This window comes from Protopterus annectens, chromosome 1.part2 (assembly GCF_019279795.1).
Source record: "Protopterus annectens isolate FY-2018-M chromosome 1.part2, PAN1.0, whole genome shotgun sequence".
Classification (NCBI taxonomy): domain Eukaryota; kingdom Metazoa; phylum Chordata; order Ceratodontiformes; family Protopteridae; genus Protopterus; species Protopterus annectens.
In genome coordinates this window covers 704,670,325-704,690,339 of record NC_056727.1, presented here as the reverse complement: position 1 = coordinate 704,690,339, position 20,015 = coordinate 704,670,325, and the positions used below count along the sequence as shown (strand labels likewise).

General features: G+C 39.3%; 1 protein-coding gene across 3 annotated transcripts in view; it reads right to left on the bottom strand.

The window, feature by feature from the left end:
* The window catches only part of HEATR5B (HEAT repeat containing 5B), a 2,176,461-nt gene that overhangs the window by 19,816 nt on the left and 2,136,630 nt on the right, over positions 1-20,015 (bottom strand). For all 3 annotated transcript variants that reach the window (XM_044058540.1, XM_044058533.1, XM_044058548.1), the window contains exon 35: positions 11,799-12,012. In XM_044058540.1, coding sequence (XP_043914475.1) covers positions 11,799-12,012 — 214 coding nt within the window. The remainder of the gene's footprint in view (positions 1-11,798; positions 12,013-20,015) is intronic.

Sequence of the window (20,015 nt, the reverse complement as noted above, 5' to 3'; positions counted from 1 at the left end):
GTTGGGGCTTTCTTTAAGCCCCAATCCCTTTGCCACCATCAGTTTACCCCTCAACCTTAGGATTGATGTTGATGACCATATCAGAGTTGTCATTATCACCTTCTCTTTAATGTATCTGTAAATGATTCCCTTTATCCCATACATTTTCACTAGTATTCCAATGGGATCTTTTTACCTGCAAGAATTAATCAGTTGTGCACAGTTTGCTTGCAAAACATTTCAAATACAGCAGATGAAGACAAAATGTGTGAACTCCAATAATGTGCAGAAATCCTTAGTGGTCCATTAATGTTCTTCAAAATTTTCTGTTTAACTACAGTACCCCAAAGTCAATGAATATTTAAAAAGAAGTTATGTACTCACCATAACATTCTATCTGTGTTGTCCATTTTCATTCTTCCTCAACCTGTGGGTTTGGTTCCGATCCTAGGAACAGACTGAGCCTCTAGCATAGCTCATGCTAACCAAAAAACTCTCAAGCTTATCCCTTATCTACAATATACCTATCCCAGTTACTTAGGATCAAGTTTGCTGATAGACAAAAGGAAAGATAAGTAGTAAGACATTCATTGAGACTATATCTGGAACCACAATTCTATACCAAGGATAATAATCTGCTAGTCATCCGTTCCTCTAGAAATCCAAGAGTACGGGGGTTGGAGGTAGGGGAGCTGTGAAAGAATGAAAATGGACAACACTGATGGAACTTTATGGTGAGTACATAACTTCTTTATCTAATGTAGTCAATTTTCATTCAGTCCTCAACCTGTGGGACAGAGTCTCCAGCTACCTGGGTGGACTCAAGGAAGGATGTTCCTAAGCACAGCTGAACTGAATGACTTTTTTATCTGGAGACCAGATCTAATTTGTAATGAGTAATAAAGTATGGGGAGTAGCCCAGGTTGATGCTGCACAAGCATCATCCATGGAGGCTCTAGAATGGAAAACAGCTGATGTTGCTGTAGCTGAATGTGCTTTCAAAGGTTTTGATAAAGCAATCCCCAATTTGTTATAGATGAAAGAAATACAATCTGTGAGCCACCTAGCCAATGTTACTTTCTTCACAGGTCTTCCTAGTTTTGTATTTGAGTAAGACATAAACAAGTGGTCACATTTTCTGATATCCTTTGTTCTGTGAAGATAAAACCATAATTGTCTATGAACATCTAACAAGTGTAAGCAATATTTACCCTTATTAGCAAATTGGGGGAATAACACTGATAGCTTAATAGATTGATACTGACTTCTAAAACCATCTTTGATAGGAAAGAGGAATTGGCTCTTAACAAAACCCGTCCTTGGGAAAAAATCAAATATGGTGGTTTACAATGTGACAATGTGAGGTATTGCTAGCTATGCCTGGAGAAGTTGGGCAGTGGATGTGCAACATATACCAGCACAGCTAGCTGGAATTTTGTAAAGAATTATATTTCATTTTATATCAAAGTGACTTGTACAGATGCTTGTGTTGAAACTTGTATTTGTAAAGCTGCTTGTGTTAAAAATATATCAACAGTGTGTCCTGTTGGACAGAAAAGAAATATACATGTACATCAGAATGACTGTATTGTAACTGATTAAATGTATATGTTTTAACAGAGAATACTAGAAGAGAAGAAGCTAATCTCAGACCAGTTAATTTTGAAAAATAGTAAGAAATTAAATTACTTAATTTAGGCCATAAAGTTTGTATCTTACATTTCTGACTGCAGCCACAGACAAACTAGCTGGGAAAACAAGTACTATGAAGGCTTCTGTATTGTCTCTAGCAGGGAACTAATTGCTACTCTGGAACAGAGGAAGGGTTTTATGGTTTTATGACTTCTAGAAACTGCAACAGATCTTAGCAAGCTCTGTGTGTGTTTATTATTGACACATACATGCTAAATCCTGGCAGTTTCTAGCTAAGGGTGTAGCATAGGAAGCAGAAGTCAGATCACCAGATGGATGTGATGTAATTCTGAAATCTATCACTAAAATTATGTTTTAATACAAGTTTTAATACAAGTTGAGACTGAAGTCTTAGGGCACTCTGTTTTTGGAACTTGACAAGGAAGGACCCCTCACCTAATCCATCTTGCCTCTCTCTAGTATGTGAACCAGGGAATAGTAATTCTTTACTTCAGTCAGGAAAATATAGTGAGATTAGTTAAGTACTGTTTTTCTGTATCTGTGTGAATCTACTCATCTGTGTTATTTCAGCATTTCCTGTGACTGAAACTCTGGTGTTTATTGTACACAGAAGACTAGTATTTTCATACTCTTTTATAATTTATTATCAAATATATTTAAACTTTTCATTTTGGCTAGTCCTTTAGAGAATATTTTAACCATTGAGAGTACTCATTTCTATTTGGTGACACTGTGGCCACTCCTGAAACCTTCACTGCACTGGCCAAACACTATCATTTGTATTAATATTAATTTCACTCAGCATAATTGGGTACCCTTGTAAAATCCTTAATGTAGCTGGCTCTGGAGTGTCTGGTGGCAGTAACTTCCTTACAGACTGGGCAGAAGAAGGCACAGCTAGTAAATATGTGCCAGTCTTTCTCAGGTGTGCGTGTGTGTGTGTGTGTGTGTGTGTGTGTGTGTGTGTGTGTGTGTGTGTGTGTGTGTGTGTGTGTGTGTGTGTGTGAGAATCACTGGTTTCACACAGAGAGTGGTGGAGGACTTGGCTTGGACACATGGCTTAGGACTCAACTCTATAGCTGTGCCAGTGAGGAGTCTTATTAGGGAGCTGGAGAGAGAGGGAAAAATTGCCCCTGGAGTGTGTTCTCTGTTTGCTCTCAAAGGGAATTGTGTATGATACAAACAACTGCATCTGGAAATACTGGGTGTATCCATTTTTGTTCAAAGTGAACGTCCTTCTCCAGTGTCAGTAGTGAGGATTCAAGCTCCTTGACTACTGGCCCAGAGTATGGACGTCACATACAAGAGAAAGCCTGAATTTCTGAAATCCTTCTGGCAGAAGGTATAGCCACTAAATAATAGTTTTCCAGGACAGACATTTAAGATCACAATCTGCTGCCGGTTCAAAAGGAGGTTGTATAATTGCTTGCAACACCAAACTTAGGTCCCAAAGACAGGTTGGATCTTTGTAAGGAGGCTTTAAAAGAAGAGTACCTCTCAAAAAAGGTTTACAAAGTTTATGAAAAACAAGTGATGAGTCTTTAAATCCAATATGAAAACTGGATATAGCTGCTAACTGAACTTTAATAGTAGAAGATGAAGACCCTTCACTGAAGAGGGAGGCTAAAAATTCAAGAATTTTATGATTAGGTGCTGTAAAAGGGTCAATGTTATTTTGACGTGCTCAAAACACAAACCTTTTCCATTTATTGATGTAAAGTTTACATGCTGATGGTTTGTGAGAGGCCAAAAGTATGTGTTGGACAGGGAAAAGAGAGCATAGATTGTCTGGCAATTAATGGAATTGGAGAAGCCAAGCTGTGACCTTGAGGTTCAAGACATCTGGGTGGATCATGCCTGTCAGATGGGACAGGAAGATCTGGAAATGGGTCCATAATCCAAGAATGGTGAATTAGATGAGGCCAAAGGAAGAGGAACCAAATCTGTTGAGGCCAATAAGTGCAATAAGGATTACTTTGCTCTTCAGCTTGATTGCTTCCTGTAGAAATGGAATTAGATGAATAGGAGGAAAGGCATAAAGAAGACCAGAGGGACAATTGTAGAGAAGAGCACCTCTTGGTGATTCTCCCTGAGGGGGGAACTGGGGCAAAGACATTTGCTGCAATTGTTGTTTAGGGGAGGGGTGAAAAGACTGCAGCAAGGCTGGCCCCATTGATGGAATATTCTCTCCAACACTTTTGGATTGAGGGACCACTCATGAGGCAGGAGTATGCATCTGCTCACCTGGTCTGCTATCACACTGGACTTTCCAGGAATGCGCATTGCTATGAGAAAGCAGTTAAATGAGACTGCTCACTGCTACACTCTGAGAGCTTCTTGACACAAGGGATAGGACCTGGTTCCTCTTTGCTCTCTGATGTATCAAACTACTGACCTGTTGTCCGTTTGAATCACAACTGTCCCAGAAGACAGAGCATCCTGGAAGGCTTGCAATGTTAAAAGCACTCCTCTCATCTCTAAGACACTGATGTACAAGTTGGCCTCTAGGAGAACCCAAGTGTCTTGGATAGTGTTCCCCAAATAATGCCCCACCATAACTGGGAAGCATCTGCGGTCACTGTGACCTTGGGTTGAAAGGGGGTGAAAGGATGGTCTTGTAGAATATGTTCTGATTGAAACTACCATTTGAGATGCCTCTTGCAAATGTTGGTGATTGTAATCAAGGTTAATATTGGTTGATATAGTATTGACCACTGTAGTGCAAGCAGCCATTATAAAATTCTCATGTGATATCTGGCTAATGAGGACTAGAGTTTTAGCTCCTGCCATGGATCCTAGGGCCTGCACAATCAAGCGTGCAGTTACTTTTTTGCTGTTGATTATCTTCATGACTTGTGATCTGATTTTCTGTAGTCTCGGTGGAAGAAGAGTGCTATTGTTATCTTTGTGTTCAAGACAGCTCCTATGAACTCTATGGTCTGAGTTGGTTCAAGGTGAGATTTTTCACAGTTTATGGTCATTCTCAGATAGGAACATGCCTGACGAACTTGCTATCTTTCTTCTAACAACTGATGCCTGCTTGGAATGGTAATAAGCCAGTCATCTAAGTATGGAAACACCCAAAATCCCAGCAGTCTCAAGTGAGCCGGTACTACTGCCATGCACTTGGTGAACACCCTGGAGGCTACGGTGAGACCAAAGGGCAGAACTCTGAATTGATAGTGACTGGCTCCCAGCCAGAAATGGAGAAACCTTCTGGATCACCTGTCCATCTTTATATGGCAGTACGCATCCTGAAGGTCTACTAAGCACATTCAGTCTTCCTGTTCCAAAAATGGAAGAATGTATTGAACCATGACCATCCGGAACTTTGTTTGTGGAACTGACTTATTCAAACATTGAGATCCAAAATTAGCCTCCAGTCCCCTGTCTTTTTGGCACTAAAAATAATCCTGAGTAAGTTATGGATTTTCTCTGGTCTGGCATAAGTTATGGATTTTCTCTGGTCTGGCAGGACTTCCTGGGTGACTCTTTTTTCTTGCACTTTTTGAACTTGTAGAACTGCTTGTTCCCTCTAGCCCAGTGGGACATCAGGGATTCTTTTGCAAATGGGTGTGGAAGGGAAAATGGTATAATATAACCTCTGGAAATTATCCTCTGCACCCACGTATCTGATGTTATCTTTAGCCAGGCTCTCTCTTGCAGGGATAGTCAACCCATGACTGCCTCCACAGGAAGACAATCGGGCCTCCTTTCATGAGCGCAGAAAGGGTCTGCCAAAGAAAGAATCTCTGTATCCTTGGTTTTGCAGGCCTCCTCTGCTGCAAGGGCTGTGTCTTCCATTGAAATTTCCCCCATTGCCCTGATGGAACCACCTCCATGTGCGTCTTGAAAAGTCTCTTGGGACATTTTTGAACCACATCTTTCCACTACTTCACTGATTCCTTGAAAATGATCATTGAGGAGTGGAAAAATGCATGCCCATAGCAGACAGGGTCCTTCCATCTTTCTAACACCTGGATAAAGTATCTTTAACTTTAGGGCCAAACAAGGGCATGTTGTCAAAGGGAGCATTGATGAACGAAGACTTAAAGGGCTCCGCAAAATCAAACAAGCACATCCAGGCATGTCTCCTGATGGCAATGCCTGAGCTTGCTGCTTTTGTCTTCCTTTTGGCTGCATGAGAAATGAGCCTCATGGACGAGTTGGATATGGACTGTAGGGTTGCCATCTAAGAGGCAACAGAATCATGAACCTATTCAGAGATGGATCCAGAAAAGGTATCTGAAAGTTCCTTAATCAGATCCCTCTGCAGTGTGGGAAAATGTGACAACAAATTCAAGGACAGAAATGCAAAGGTTGTTGAAGCAGAAGCTCACTTCCTAAACCTACCCATCGCCCCAGACTCCTTTGTTGGGTGGATGGATAGAGGAATTGTCCTCAGCTAGTTCCTTTTTTATTGCTGCCACTATGACCATGGCATCAACAGGCAAACCTTTTGACTAGAATTGTTCATCTTCTGGGGCAGTGATAATTTTGTCAGGTCTCCAGGAAATGGGTTCAGTGGTGTCAGGGGCCTTCCATGCCCATTCAGAGATCAACTCAGTGAGCTCATCATTCGGTAGAGTTATCCAGGAGGTAAATGGGTGGGTACCAAAAGCCTCCAGGTACACTGACCCCCCTCACATGAAGGATTATTTTGACTTCCAATCACCTCTCTGTTTTAAAATTTCTAAGCTGTCTCCAAAGGAGACCTCATCAGGAGGTGATCTTATCTTGGGGATCCTTCACCCTCATCAAAGTCCATGTCTTCTATGATAGATTCCTCCAGGGAATCCAGGTTCTTCCTTTTGCACTTCTTCTTCTTAGGGACTTCCTCACTGGGATGATCTGAGGAAGTAGAAGAAGAGGGCATTCCGTTCTGGGACTCCAGAGGTTTTGGTACTTGGTGCTCTTGTGGAAGCAAGGGTTGAGAATCTGCACACAGGTGTGACAGGGATGTGTGTTCCAAGCAGAAAGGGGCCAACTGACTGACTGCTATAGTCATAGCTCTCTCCATAGCCTCAAACGCTGACCTACTCAGAGAAGGAAAGGACCCCCAGATCTGAAAGGGTAGGTCTGGGAACCGTGGTCACTTCCTGCTCTGAAGAAATTCCTCTTGAAGCAGAATCTGGAGCCAAGCTGATCCATACTGAAGCTCCAAGGTGCGCTCTGAAAACAGGGGTCAACACTAGCCCCTCTGAACCAACAGGATAGATACGGCCCACAGAGGTCTCTGGTTCTGACTGAACCGAAGAGCTCAGAGCAATAAACGGTTCTGAAGATAAAGACATCTTCAGTTCTGACAAAGACAGCACTGGGCAGCTCAGAAATGTAGTCTCTAAGACTTCAAGTGACGTTAAAGGAGGAAGTAAAGGAGGAGTAGCTGAAGAATGGAATCCTTGACCCACTGGGGTAGGAATCGAGGTGGATCCTGTCATAACTTGCGCCCAAATGATTTTTCTCAACAGTCTCTCCACATTGTCTTCAGTTAGGCTTTTAGAGGAACAGGCTGACATCACAGAAGGCAATTTAGTTCTCTCCAAGAATGGTGAAGGAAGTCTGTCTGGAAAGGGATCAATGGAGGGTGAATAACTCGTTCTTGGAAGAAAAATGTTTTGTTGAATTCTGTAACTGTGGTGTTGGATGTGAGGATCTTGGCACCAAAGTTTGTCCTTGACCTGGAATTTTAGGAACTAAAGAACTAGCAGGTTCCAATAGTTGGCTTATCTTAATTCTCAGGTCTGATGAAACAGTCTGAGTCAATGTTTGTGTCTTTTTTCCTGTCAGCTCCAAAGGGTAAGATGGAACCAATATTTTTGTCTTTTTAGACCTTGGAGCCAATGGAGATGTCGGCACTGACGGACTTCTTTTTTTTTGTCTTCTCAGATATTTTGCCAGATAAAGTAGAAGATGGACTAGAAAAAAAAACAGATTTACTTCTTGATTTTTCTTCAGAAGTAGTAGCTCCAAATAACGCCTCGCTGAAAGAAGACAGAAGCAAGCCTTTCAAGATTGATTTGTTTTTCTGCTTGACATGTGCTCTATGACTAAAGAAGTGACAAATGGAGCAATCCTCCTGGAGATGGATGGGCCCAAACAGTAAACACATAAAGAGAGCATGTCAGAAAAAGGTATCCTCTGACCACATTTCTGACAATGTTTATATCCAGCCAGAGCCTTTTCTTTTTCCTCCATGTCTACTCTCCACATACATACACATACACATATATGGACACAGACAAAAACTGAGGAAAAGTTCAGTACAGAGATTTTTTTTTTATAAACAGAGGATAAAAAATATCAGCAATGATAATGAAGAAATTACACAAAGTGTAGAAGGAGAATATCAGCAATGATATTTACAACACACTGAAGTGTAGGGAAAGGGAAATAACAATAGTATTTAGAGTACTGATGTACAAGAAAGGCAAAAAGGGTAAGGGATTTTATGAACTATAGAGAAAAACAGAAAATATAGAAAAAATGTAGATGAATATGAAAGTTAGAGTTGAATATATTAATATAAATCACTTATTTGCTTGAGAGCAATTCACACCATGTCTTACACGAAAAGCAGCAAATGAGATGTGAGGGTAAATGGGATAGGTACATTGTGGGTAAGGGATAAGCTGAAGAGTTTTTTGGTTACCGCGAGCTATGGTAGCGGCAGTGTCAGTTCTGAGGATTGGAACCGAACTCACATGTTGACGACAGAAGGAAAATTGACAATATCAGATGTATGCTTAAATATATCGTTTTTATACACTAAAATACATAATGATTATAAGCTATAACTTCACTTGGAATTCTTGTGTTTTATATACTAAAGAACATAGTGATTATATGCTACAATTAAAATTCATAGATGAAGAGGGGGAGACAGCAGATATGGCAATAGATTCATAGGTATACACTAGGCTAATGACCACCTGGGCCTTTATAAACTTAGCTGTGCAAGTCAACCCAACTGTGTCTTTATGTATCATTGCCATTTATTAAGAGGGGGAATGTGTTAGTTTGGGCATTACTGTCTGCCTCTGATCAGAGACATGGGGCCAGACCTGAGATGAATTTCCAATTTCCCATTCATTGGTCAAGGTTATGCTTAAATAGAGTTGCGCATGGACTCTGCTTCACACAGATGTCTGTTCCATATCACAGCTATCCTCTGAGACACATATTTATCCTACTAACTTGTGTTATTTATGTCACAAGCAAAATTTAAATCCTTGCATCTAATGGTTCTGATGCTGTTCATTTTGCAGATGTGCAAGAGTTCCATCATAGCTGGATCCAATGATGCCTTGTATACCAGGCATAGATCACCTCTCAGTGACCTGTAGGAGATAGAATACAGAGAAAGGGCTTCAACGCATTCCATACAGGACAATGTGTTTAGACCCTAGAGTCTCCTGATAAGTTACCTTTGTAAGCATTCCAACTGCTGCATATGTCTGGTCAGGTACATGGTAAAGGGGGCATTATACTCAATGATGGGTCTGATAAGGGCCAAATAAAGTGGCACTATGACCCGGTTGCTATGCCCTTACTTATATGTTGGGCAACACAGAATGATGTTCTTACTACCTTATCCACATGTTGTTCAAACGCCAGATTACTGTCTACATATGTTCCCAGATTCCTGACTACCAACCAGTTCAACTCTTAGAGGAGTCTGATCAATGCAATAATTAGCCTGGGTGACAGTTTTCCCAAAAGGCACTATAATGTATTTCTTGGTACTGAGTTTTAATCAGTGACTTTGGTACCGGTCTTTCATCTGTGTTAGACCCTCTTTTAAGAGGTTTGTGTTATGGGGGGAATCTATGCTACTTTCCAATTTGCAGTCATCCGCAAATTTGGTCAGCCAAAGGCCCTTGACATTAGCCTTTACCTCCGAGAAATAGATGCCAAATAGGAGCAGTCCCAGCACAGAGCCCAAAGCTATTCCACTGGCGACTGGTCTCTTAGTGGAGGTGGTCTCACCAATCCTGACTTTCTGGGTCCTGTGAGCCAGCTGGGAATCCAGCGAGTTATGTAGAGGTTTGTGCCCACTTTTGTGAGTTTGTCAACTATACTCCGTCCCTCCCAACTTTCAAAACCACGGTGAAAGACTTCCTAGCTAAAATCTGGCTTTGTTCTTGCTAGACACCAAAATAACCTTATCCCTAAATGTGAACAAGTACCTTTTCATTCCTTGTATCTCCTTACTCTCCCTTCTTCACTTACTTCCTTAATGCTACATAATTCTCTTCTGACTTTCTGTCTAAGTATACCATTAGCCTGTTTTTCCCTCATTTCATATTGCAGCTCCTCTATGTATTAGACTAACTTACCTTTAATGTCTCTACAAACTGTCTAAAATTTCTCCAAATATTAAATGATTGTCATATACCTTGCATCAATTCTTAACCAATGTTTTTATATCATGTATAATTTGTTATAAGTATTTAAACTGCAGATATTTTTGTTTTATTTTTTCGAAGAGTACAAAATTATTGTTCTGAAAATGTTTTGTAATAATTTGTAGCTTTTTCCCTGGGCTGCCGCTGAAAATGGGCTTCTACCCAGTCAGACCGTCTCGGTAATCAAATGTCAATCAATGAAATAAATAAATATGCAAGTGGGGTATTGTATCGAATGCCTTAACCAGGTCCAGGTAAGCAGTAATCACTGTTTTCTCCTCAGCCATTGCTTTGGAAACATTCTCACAGAAGTCCACCAGGTTTTGTAGGCATAACCTTCCCTTGGCAAAGCCAAACTGCATTGGGTCCAGTGTCTGAAGGTTGCCTATGTCTTTGTTAATCATTTTCATGTTAATTTGCTCCATGACTTTGCATTTCAGACTAGTCAGACTAATAGGTCTGTAGTTTCCAACGTCAGTTGAAGTCCACCCTTGTGAAATGGGACAACCACGTTGCAGTTCTCTGGTCTTGTGGTACAAAGCCTGTTTTGAGATTATAGTTGAAAAGTGACTCAAGTGGTCCTGATAGGGCATGTTTCAAGCTATTTAGGAGGCATCACAGGATATTGTCGGAGCCCACTGAGGCTGTGTTTCTGGCTTTACGAGCACTGCCTGGACCTGCTCTCTGTTAGCAGTTGGGGGGAGGATTATGTTAGTAGGTATTTTCATGAAGGGAGGCAGGGGAGAGTAGAGGGTGAAGTTGGAGCTGAATTCATCAGCCAGCAAATTCGTTATGTCACTCTGCTCAGTGAAGGTGGCACCACTGACCAACAGTCTGGCACACTAATGTGTGCTGCCTTTGAGGTTTAAGACATAGCTGTAAAAGGCCTTGTGGTTGTCTTTAGCCTGTGAGGCTATCTTGACATCGTAATTGATCTCGCTGAATTTAATTAGTCATCTTACTCTCTGTTTTGTTTAAATAGAGATCTCCTATCATTTGGGAGTTGCCTTTCCAGATTTTAGTCATGACTTTCCTTTTGTTGTATACCGTGTTATGGTGAGGATTCCACCAGTTTGTTTTAGGCTTACTCCTAGTAGGTACAGTAGCCTTTACACAGTCATTTACTGTACATGGTTGTACAAGGTCTCTGTGAACAATTCCACACAAGTTGCGAACTCAGGGTAGGGAGGGACACCGAATTTTGACAAACCATCACTAAATAAGATGTAGTTTGCTTTGGAATAGTTCCTAATTGTTATAGGGTTTGCTGTGGTTACCAAGTTGATATTTATTTTAAAGGATACTTTGTGGTCTGACCTTACCAGTGAAGATGTGACACAAATTATCAGTTAACTGGATTCAATCCCTGTAACACCTGTCTTATTTCTCTAAACATGCTGCACTTAAATGTTGTGCCAGAGAAAGTTAAATAATATTTCCTTATTACTTTTGCTGTGATCCATAAGTTCATGGATAAGTTCTGGGTTAGCTGCTGTTGTAGGTCATTTTAAGCTTAACCAATTTTTTTCAAGGGTGAGAATCAAGCTTTGCTGTACTTGTGTCTGTAAGACAAACACCTTAACCATTACACCAATCCCCAACTTTCCAAAAGTAAGAATCAAACCTTGCACCTTGCTTCTGGGAGATAAATATTTTAGCTTATGCCAAGTCCCCTTCACAGGTAAAAATGATTCACTTGTCACCTTAGCTGTGTACGAAGCATGCATTTCTTCTATGTGAAATAAAAAAGTGACTTACTATTTTGGTCCTCTCCCATGGATACCAATGTTTCAAGAACTTTAATTCCTTCTTGTACAGCTAACAGCTCAACACTTGTAGCTGGTCTTTTCCGTTCCACCGCTTTCAGTTTTTCTACCATTGATGGAGCCAGAGAATGGATATAAGGTGTTGAAAGACCTCGATTGGAATGTTGAAACACAGAAAGTGTAAGCTGATAACATTTAGCTTGAACCTAAATGAGATAAATAATATATATAAGATGCACTGTTAAATACATTTGACAAACATGGACAAATGCCACCTTTTGATATGCATTGAGAATACATTTAATACAATTCTGATATTCTTATGTATTAATGTAAATAATTTATTTGCCACTACTACATGTTTTTAACAAAACTACTTACAAAAGCAGTTCTAATACAAAAACAAAAATTAAAGGTATATACTTATCATAATGATAGAGTTCAACTTTTGATAACTTATAGAACTAATTCTCAGCTGGGGTGCCTTCTGTGTGGAGTATGCATGTCCTCCCTGTGGTCGCGTGGGTTTCCTCCGGGTGCTCCGGTTTCCTCCCACATCCCAAAGACATGCTGTAGGTGGATATGACACTCCAAATTGGCCCTAGGTGTGAGTGTGTGCGTGCGTGTGCCTTCTGTGGAAGGTTGGGTGCCGGGCTGACACCTTGGCACTGTAAAACTCCACTGTCAATCATGAGCGGACGGGTGATCCGCTGTGGCAACCCCTAACTGGGAAAAAAACAAAAGAAGAAGAAGATTGCAAGCATCAGAACTGCTTGGCAGATAATACTTTCCCAGGTTGCCTGGAATTCTCCACCTTCTAAGAATGCACCACTCAGTTCTTACTCTCCAGTTCTTTATACTACAATTGCTGAAGTGCAATATTCTTAGCAGTCATAATGTGATAACATAGTCTTGCAATACCTACTAGTATAATATTGTCTAATGTCCTCCTGTTCAATTGTGGTAACTTATTGTGTTTTTAGTATTTTAATTATTACTATATGTGTATTAGTCTTATTGTCATTCAAACTATGTGTTTATTGTTATGTCGTGTACGGGGACCAAAGCAAAGTAATTTTGTTCAAATTGCACTGCTGTGTATATCTGATTGACAATAAAGTTTACTTTGACTTCAGTCAACAGCACTAAAAGCAGACTTCCAGAAAAAATGATAACACCAAGGATGGGGTGGTGGTGGTGGTGGTGGTGGTGGTGGTGGTGGGGGGGCCCGAGGGAGTACGTTACCAAAAATGACTCTAAATAAGCACATACATTTAACATATGAGAAAACGATTTTTGGCAATGTTTAGAACAGAGTCCCTAGCTTAAACTCCTGTGTGGCCACCTTCATTGTAACACATCGAAGATGACAGCAGCACAAAAAGAAGACCTGCACCCGGAAATAATGTCCATTTTACATAGTGCCTTATAAAGATGCTCGGGGAAGAAACTGTAGATGTGCAAATAACATCTATAGTAGTACTACAGAAAAAGGAAACCAAAGTAATTAAAGGAATTGTTTCTCATGCTGACTGCTACAGAATTCAGTAAAATAATGAATAATTTGCAAAGGGCAAGCTTAGATCCTTTTGCTTACTTGCCTTGACTAAGTATACAAACAACTCCTGTGGAACGATCTGGTACTGTCCAGGTAAAATCTAAGATGTCTGTGAATATCTATGTAATGGAAGTCGCTGATGCAGTCAGAGTACTCAGGAAAATATTTTAACACATTGTTCAGTTATGACACTTACAACCTCTGGCATGAATGATGGGTTGATTCTAAGTATCATACTTCTGTGAAAAATTAGAAAGGAAGCCTTGGAAAAACAGAAAGACTGCAATTTCACATATTCTTTAGGTTGAGATGAGAGCTACTCGAAAGAAAGTTTTTCAAGAAAGAAACTGCACATTTGCAGAGGCAGCTGGTTCCAGATATAAAGTAACTATCCTAAGTTGGGACAGGATCTCCAATCAGGGGTATAAGATAGAGGGTACCATATAACAGATGGCCTTAAAACTTCAGCAGAGGTAGAGGAAGAACAATCTAGACCAGAATGAAAGTTAGAGATTGTTGCCATTTGTACTCTGCTACTGGAGTAAGACTAGTATCAAAAATTTCTGACAGAGGTCTTGCAATGCATCAAAGAGATGGTCATCATCTATAGTCTCTCTCTGTTACCAAGTCTTTTTCATTTTCATACAAAACAAATTCCACGAACTGGATAAACGCCCGGTTTACACCTCAGAGCAAATTAGAATAAAAATAAAGCAACGAACTGACCACGGCTCGGTGAATTCAAACAGTTTTAATAAAACATATAAGAGTAAGCGCTTTCACGATTTACAACTAATCGCTTCATCAGACTCCATTCATACAGATAAAACAACTGAATTTAAATTCATACTAACCAATCAAATACCACATCCAATATAACATCATTCATTAATAGCAATTAAAAATTCTAGGCTTTAAAGCAGTATTCAAAAAATAAAAAATAATAAAAAATGTGTCATAGAGTTAAGCCAATAAATTCAATGTTTCAGAGACCTAGCTTTCAGGAAGGCTTTCAGTGAAACTAATCCATTTAACCCTGGTGGTTTATCTGCCTGTAGTTGTAGTATCCATTTCTGCTCTATTTCTTCTACTCTGTTGTTTATATCACCCCCTCTATTTTGTTCAATAATCTCTAGCACCATAAAATTAAATATATGTTGCGTATCCTCAGTTAATACATGTTTCGCTAGAACATTAGTATCCTTCTTATTAGTTATAGCTCTTAGATGTTCCAACACAAGTTCTTTAAGGCATCTATTGGTTTTCCCTATGAAAAAACGAAACATTTGGTACAAAAACTAAAGTAAACTAAGTGCTGTGTTTTGCAGTTTGCATAGAAATTAATTTCTAAATCAAATTTTGATACAGAAATTAATTTCTATGCAGACTGTAAAACACAGCACTTAGTTTACTTTAGTTTTTGTACCAAATGTTTCATTTTTACATAGGGAAAACCAATAGATGCCTTAAAGAACTTGTGCTGGAACATCTAAGAGATAAAACTAATAAGGATACTAATGCTCTAGCGAAACATGTATTAACTGAGGATACGCAACATATATTTAATTTTATAGTGCTAGAGATTATTGAACAAAATATTAGAGGGGGTGATATAAACAACAGAGTAGAAGAAATAGAGCAGAAATGGATACTACAACTACAGGCAGATAAACCACCAGGGTTAAATTGTGTAGTTTCACTGAAACCCTTCCTGAAAGCTAGGTCTCTGAAACATTGAATTTATTGGCTTAACTATATAATACATTTTTTATTATTTTTTTTATTTTTTGAATACTGCTTTAAAGCCTAGAATTTTTAATTGCTATTCTTAATTAATGATGTCATATGGGATGTGGTATTTGATTGGTTAGTTTGAATTTAAATTCAGTTGTTTTATCTGTATGAATGAAGTCTGATGAAGCGATTAGTTGTAAATCGTGAACGCGCTTACTCTTATGTGTTTTATTAAAACTGTTTAAATTCTCCAAGCTGTGGTCAGTTCGTTGCTTTATCTTTTTCATTTTTGTCTGCTTCTTTAAGATTTCAGGTGGTAAATGCTTTTGCACAGCTACTGCCAGTTAGTCTGTTGTCTGTTCATTCAATGTACTGAAGAAATATCAAAGAAAACAATGCAAACTAAAGAGCTCATTGAAAAGCTGGCTTTGAGCCCAGTCTGTGTGGTTATTTGCTCATTCATCACCTTGATTTGCTGAGGATAGAAGAAATGCTTTGAAATCATTGTCAGCAGATGTAGATAAATTGACTACAGTCATTCAAGCTGTGACAACTTTCAGATAAATTACTGATGTAAATAAAACATCTGCAGGGAGAAGTTAGATGTTACAGTTTTCTTTAAGTTCAGTATGACACTATATTGTCATTACAACAGCACAAATGTGAATTAAGAGACAAATCACTAGAAATACATGGAACTTTGCAGTTAAATGAACTACAACTAATGGCTTGGAGGATAAAGTGAGTATACCAGAAACAGAAGACAGATGTAACTGCCTGGAATAAGTTAAGGGGAAAATGGCATCTTCAACTGATTTTTCTGTAAAGACTATGAGGATAAAGAAGGTATATAATTTGCCAGCAACTGTATTGGAGAAGGCTAATGAGAAGCCATTAACAATATTAGCATATTTTGAGACTTGATATATGAAAGAGCAGGTATTTTGGTCATTTTGGAAACCTGGTAAACACTGTATGGTGAACTGTGATGTGTTGTTTTTCATCACATTTCAGAATTTATACTTATGTAATGATCACAATTTGTGATTGTTATCAAATAATGTCACCACAGGAAGCCATTTTACAAACTGATATATCCAGCTGTTCTGAAAGTATTTTTCCTATGAAGAGACTGTTGACAAACTCACAACTGGCTATGCGCAGTATTTGTAATTCATAGCTGGGAAGAGATTGTGAGTCAGACAAGTTGGACAATCAGGCTGATATTCCATCTCTGTTCAATCATGCTACTTCTATTTTAGATGAAGACTGGCCCTGCGATTCCACATAGTAAAGATGAGTTGTGAACATGCATACTCTATTTCCAACTTGGATGCCGACACTGGAAAAACATAATGCTAATAGCAAAGGAAGATGATTTTTCTGCAAATTAACTGTAAAAGGGTTGTACTGTATCTACTGCATTACGAGCTGCTCAATATTTTTGTTAATATAATTATGAGCTTTGGAACTTGTGATTTTTAAGGATTCTACAAGCTGTACTACTTAACTGAAAACACTATTGAATAAAATAGTTTTTAAATGTTTCCTGCTAATAAGTGTAATACTGGAGATGCTGCATATGTGTCCTCATATTTCATGTAAGGAATAGCTGGGGTTCTAGTTCACAGATGCTTGGATTTAGTTGGTCACTTGATTATTAGTCTGAAGGCTGACATAGATCTGGTAATAGTGATGGGTACTTAACTTTGAAGGTTGCGCTCATCATAATGAGTGACTGGGAGGGATGTGTGGAAGGTTTTGATTTTCATTAACATGTGGTATAGATGAAGTATGGTGCTGACAGACCGATCATGACCCATCACAATGGATTAGTTTTAGTGATGTAGGGTTTCATGTTTAATAAGCAGTCATTATTGGTGAATGGTGGTGTACAGTATGGAGCAGTGCTGTTAATGTTCCTCTGTTAGGGTTGGGAGGGTGGCCTAATGGTTAAGGTGTTTGCTTTACAAACACAAGATGCAGAGTTTGAGTCTCACAAGGGATAATTGGCTAGGCTTAAAATGGCTCGTAAGAGCAGTTAGCTTAGTACTAACCTATGTCCTATGTTAGTAGAAGAATAATGCTCAATTGCCTCTACTGTATTCTTCTGACAACTATCAAGTTAATCAACAGGGTTCCTTCTTGTCTCAAACCTGACAATGTAAAGTTTTTTTTGTTTGAAAATTGAGGTAACAGTTGAGATGTTTGAATGCTGTAGAAAGAGGTAATGACTGGGATATATGCCTGAAAAAATGTGAATAGATTTGGGTGTTACAGTTTGCTTCCTCCCTGGAATGACCGAGCAACATGTTTGGAACTAAAGAATCTACTCTTCCTGCTCTTGCTAAGGTTGGGCCATTCTGTTGCAGTGTTCTAGAGAAAGCTACCTGAGAGCATCTCAATATGTTGGGCTTCTTTCCCACTATGGAAATGTAAGGTTATTAAATAGGGGCCTCTCTGGTTACTGTTATAATAGAACTTTGCTGCTAAATTAGTAGAACACTTGTTTCTTTAAAGATGTCTTTACTTAAAAAAATGATTAAGAGTACCTACTGGGTAAACATTAGAGGATAGGCTTAAGGATGTTGACACACACCCAGTATATATCAAATATACAAATTTGTTAGACCACTGATGATGGCAAAGTATAGCTGTAATTGATATTTTCTTTGTAATTCTTTACTTTAAGCTTGACTAGACTACATTTTCTGGTCTGTTTGTGTATGAAGAGGATTATAAAGATTGCACTGCTGTGTTCATCCAACACTGAGTGTAATTGTGTGCTTCCACCTACAGGAAGCTGTCATAGATGTATGGTGGTGAAAGAAAAACTAGGAAGAGCACTGGTGAAGGAGAAAAGGTAGGAAGAACACCTCTGACGGCGTGTTAAGTGGACCTGGGAAACCTTGATCTCCTCATCAGCTCTGACCCTTATTGAAGCAAAGTCTAAGGAAAGCCAGTATGGGTAGGCAGCGCTGGTGAATGAATAGTTGCACTAGGGTCTGCTGATGTTCAGCTTTAGGGGAGTAAAAAGAGAGGCAAAAAAAAAAATTACTGGACTGATTTTGGAGACAGCATTACATGACAGAGAGGACTGGCATGACAAAAGGGAAGCCTTGCAGTGAAGTTATCTGACGATAGTGGGCTAGATACAGTTGTTGCAAGTTGGGGAATGGAGGTTTGTTGATTAAACAACAATATGAATCTTACACAGATGAGCAACATTTTAATTTACACTAACTCATTTTTGACACCAATGTTTACTTCAGTTTTGGACCGTCTTTTATGACAGGCTTTCTGTTTTTTGTGTACTTAAGCCTACAGATCATCAATTGAAGACAATGCATTTATCCATACTTGACTCTTACATAGATGAAATAGAATGTCTAAATAATCAGTGCTTAGATGGGACAAAAATGCAACAAGAACCATTTAATGTAAGATGTTTACATCTATACCAGATTTAAGATAATAGTAAAATACTTAAAGAACAGACATGAACGGTCTCTGTTTACTGAATCACTGTTTTATTCTAATTCTCTGTAACATCAGTCTGCATGAGTTTGTAACTGTGATGTTTTACAGTGTTCGTAAGGCCAAATAAAAGGTAATTCAAAAAATAAAGAAAGATAAGAAAAGACTAAAAGAATAGCAGCTGTAAAGAGGTCCACTGCTTTAATAGATTTCCTGACATAAAAATGGAAACATTTGTTCCTTTAAGTGTTTTGAGTAACAGGCTTCTGAGAAAAGGAAATGACAGAAACTACTATCTGAGAGAAGGCAAAAACTTTATCTAGCAAATTAAATAGGGAAGCCTAGCTGTCAGTTTCAGAATATGAATGCCTGAATGAAGTTTTCCTGAATGATAAGGCATCAGGCAGCATTTTGAGGGGCTAGGAGACTGGCTTTCTGAATGAATGTTTTCTTAAGAGGAAAAAATGAGAAAAGTGCAAAGAAGTCTATTTGGCCCTTTGTGTGCTACAGCATCTGTGGTCTCCCTCAACCCCAACCCAGGCGAGGGAACAAAGTAAAAGAAATTGGGACACTTGGTGTTGGCTGAAGAAGCAAAGAGATCACAAGCTAGAATGCCTCAGAGGCACAAAATTCTTTTCATCACTCAATAGCTTACAGATCATTCATGGAACATAAGGGGAGACAATGACCCAGTCTGTCCTCTAGAGAAATGACCTACCATGGAATGAGTATTATTGCTAGAAAGAGCAGTGTCTTCAGTACCACACTCTTGCTACTCCCTGACAGTGGGTTGATATAACAAATGACAGCCATGGTGTCCAACTGAACCAAGATGACTTCCTGTAGAAAGAAGTCCTAAAAGCCAAGACTTGACAGAATTGCCTTAATTTTTAAGACATCAATATGCAAGAGAGCCTTCCGGTGTCCAGGTACCCTAAACAGTCTGCAAGCAATAGTAGTGCCCCTCCACTCTACAGAAGATGCATTTGCAGTAACTAAAGCCTGAGAAATCTGGAGCGGGACTGGACTTCCACCTGTAGGTCGGTGGGATCCTATCACTACTGTGGGTAGAAGGAACAGGTTTTTAAAATTTAATCTAGATTGGAGACAGAGGATCAAGATGCTGACATCACTGGACTACAACTGTCCATTGAAGATCCCCTTACAAAACCTAGCATGAAGAGCATGAAACTTGAAGATGCGGTGAGGCCTAAAGCCTTGACAGAAGCTTCTACTGGAACAAACTGCACTGAGTATATGGAAGAAAGCACCTCCTAAAGGGATAATGTGTCTTCTGGGAGAAAGGAAGTTTCACATGTTGTGGGGATCCAAGATGCACTCTATGAAGCAGGAGCTTGAACTGGGAATAAAAGGGGCATCATGAGGTTGACTCTGTTACACTAACAGAACAGTCTGAATAGACTCTCTCTTCTGAAACAA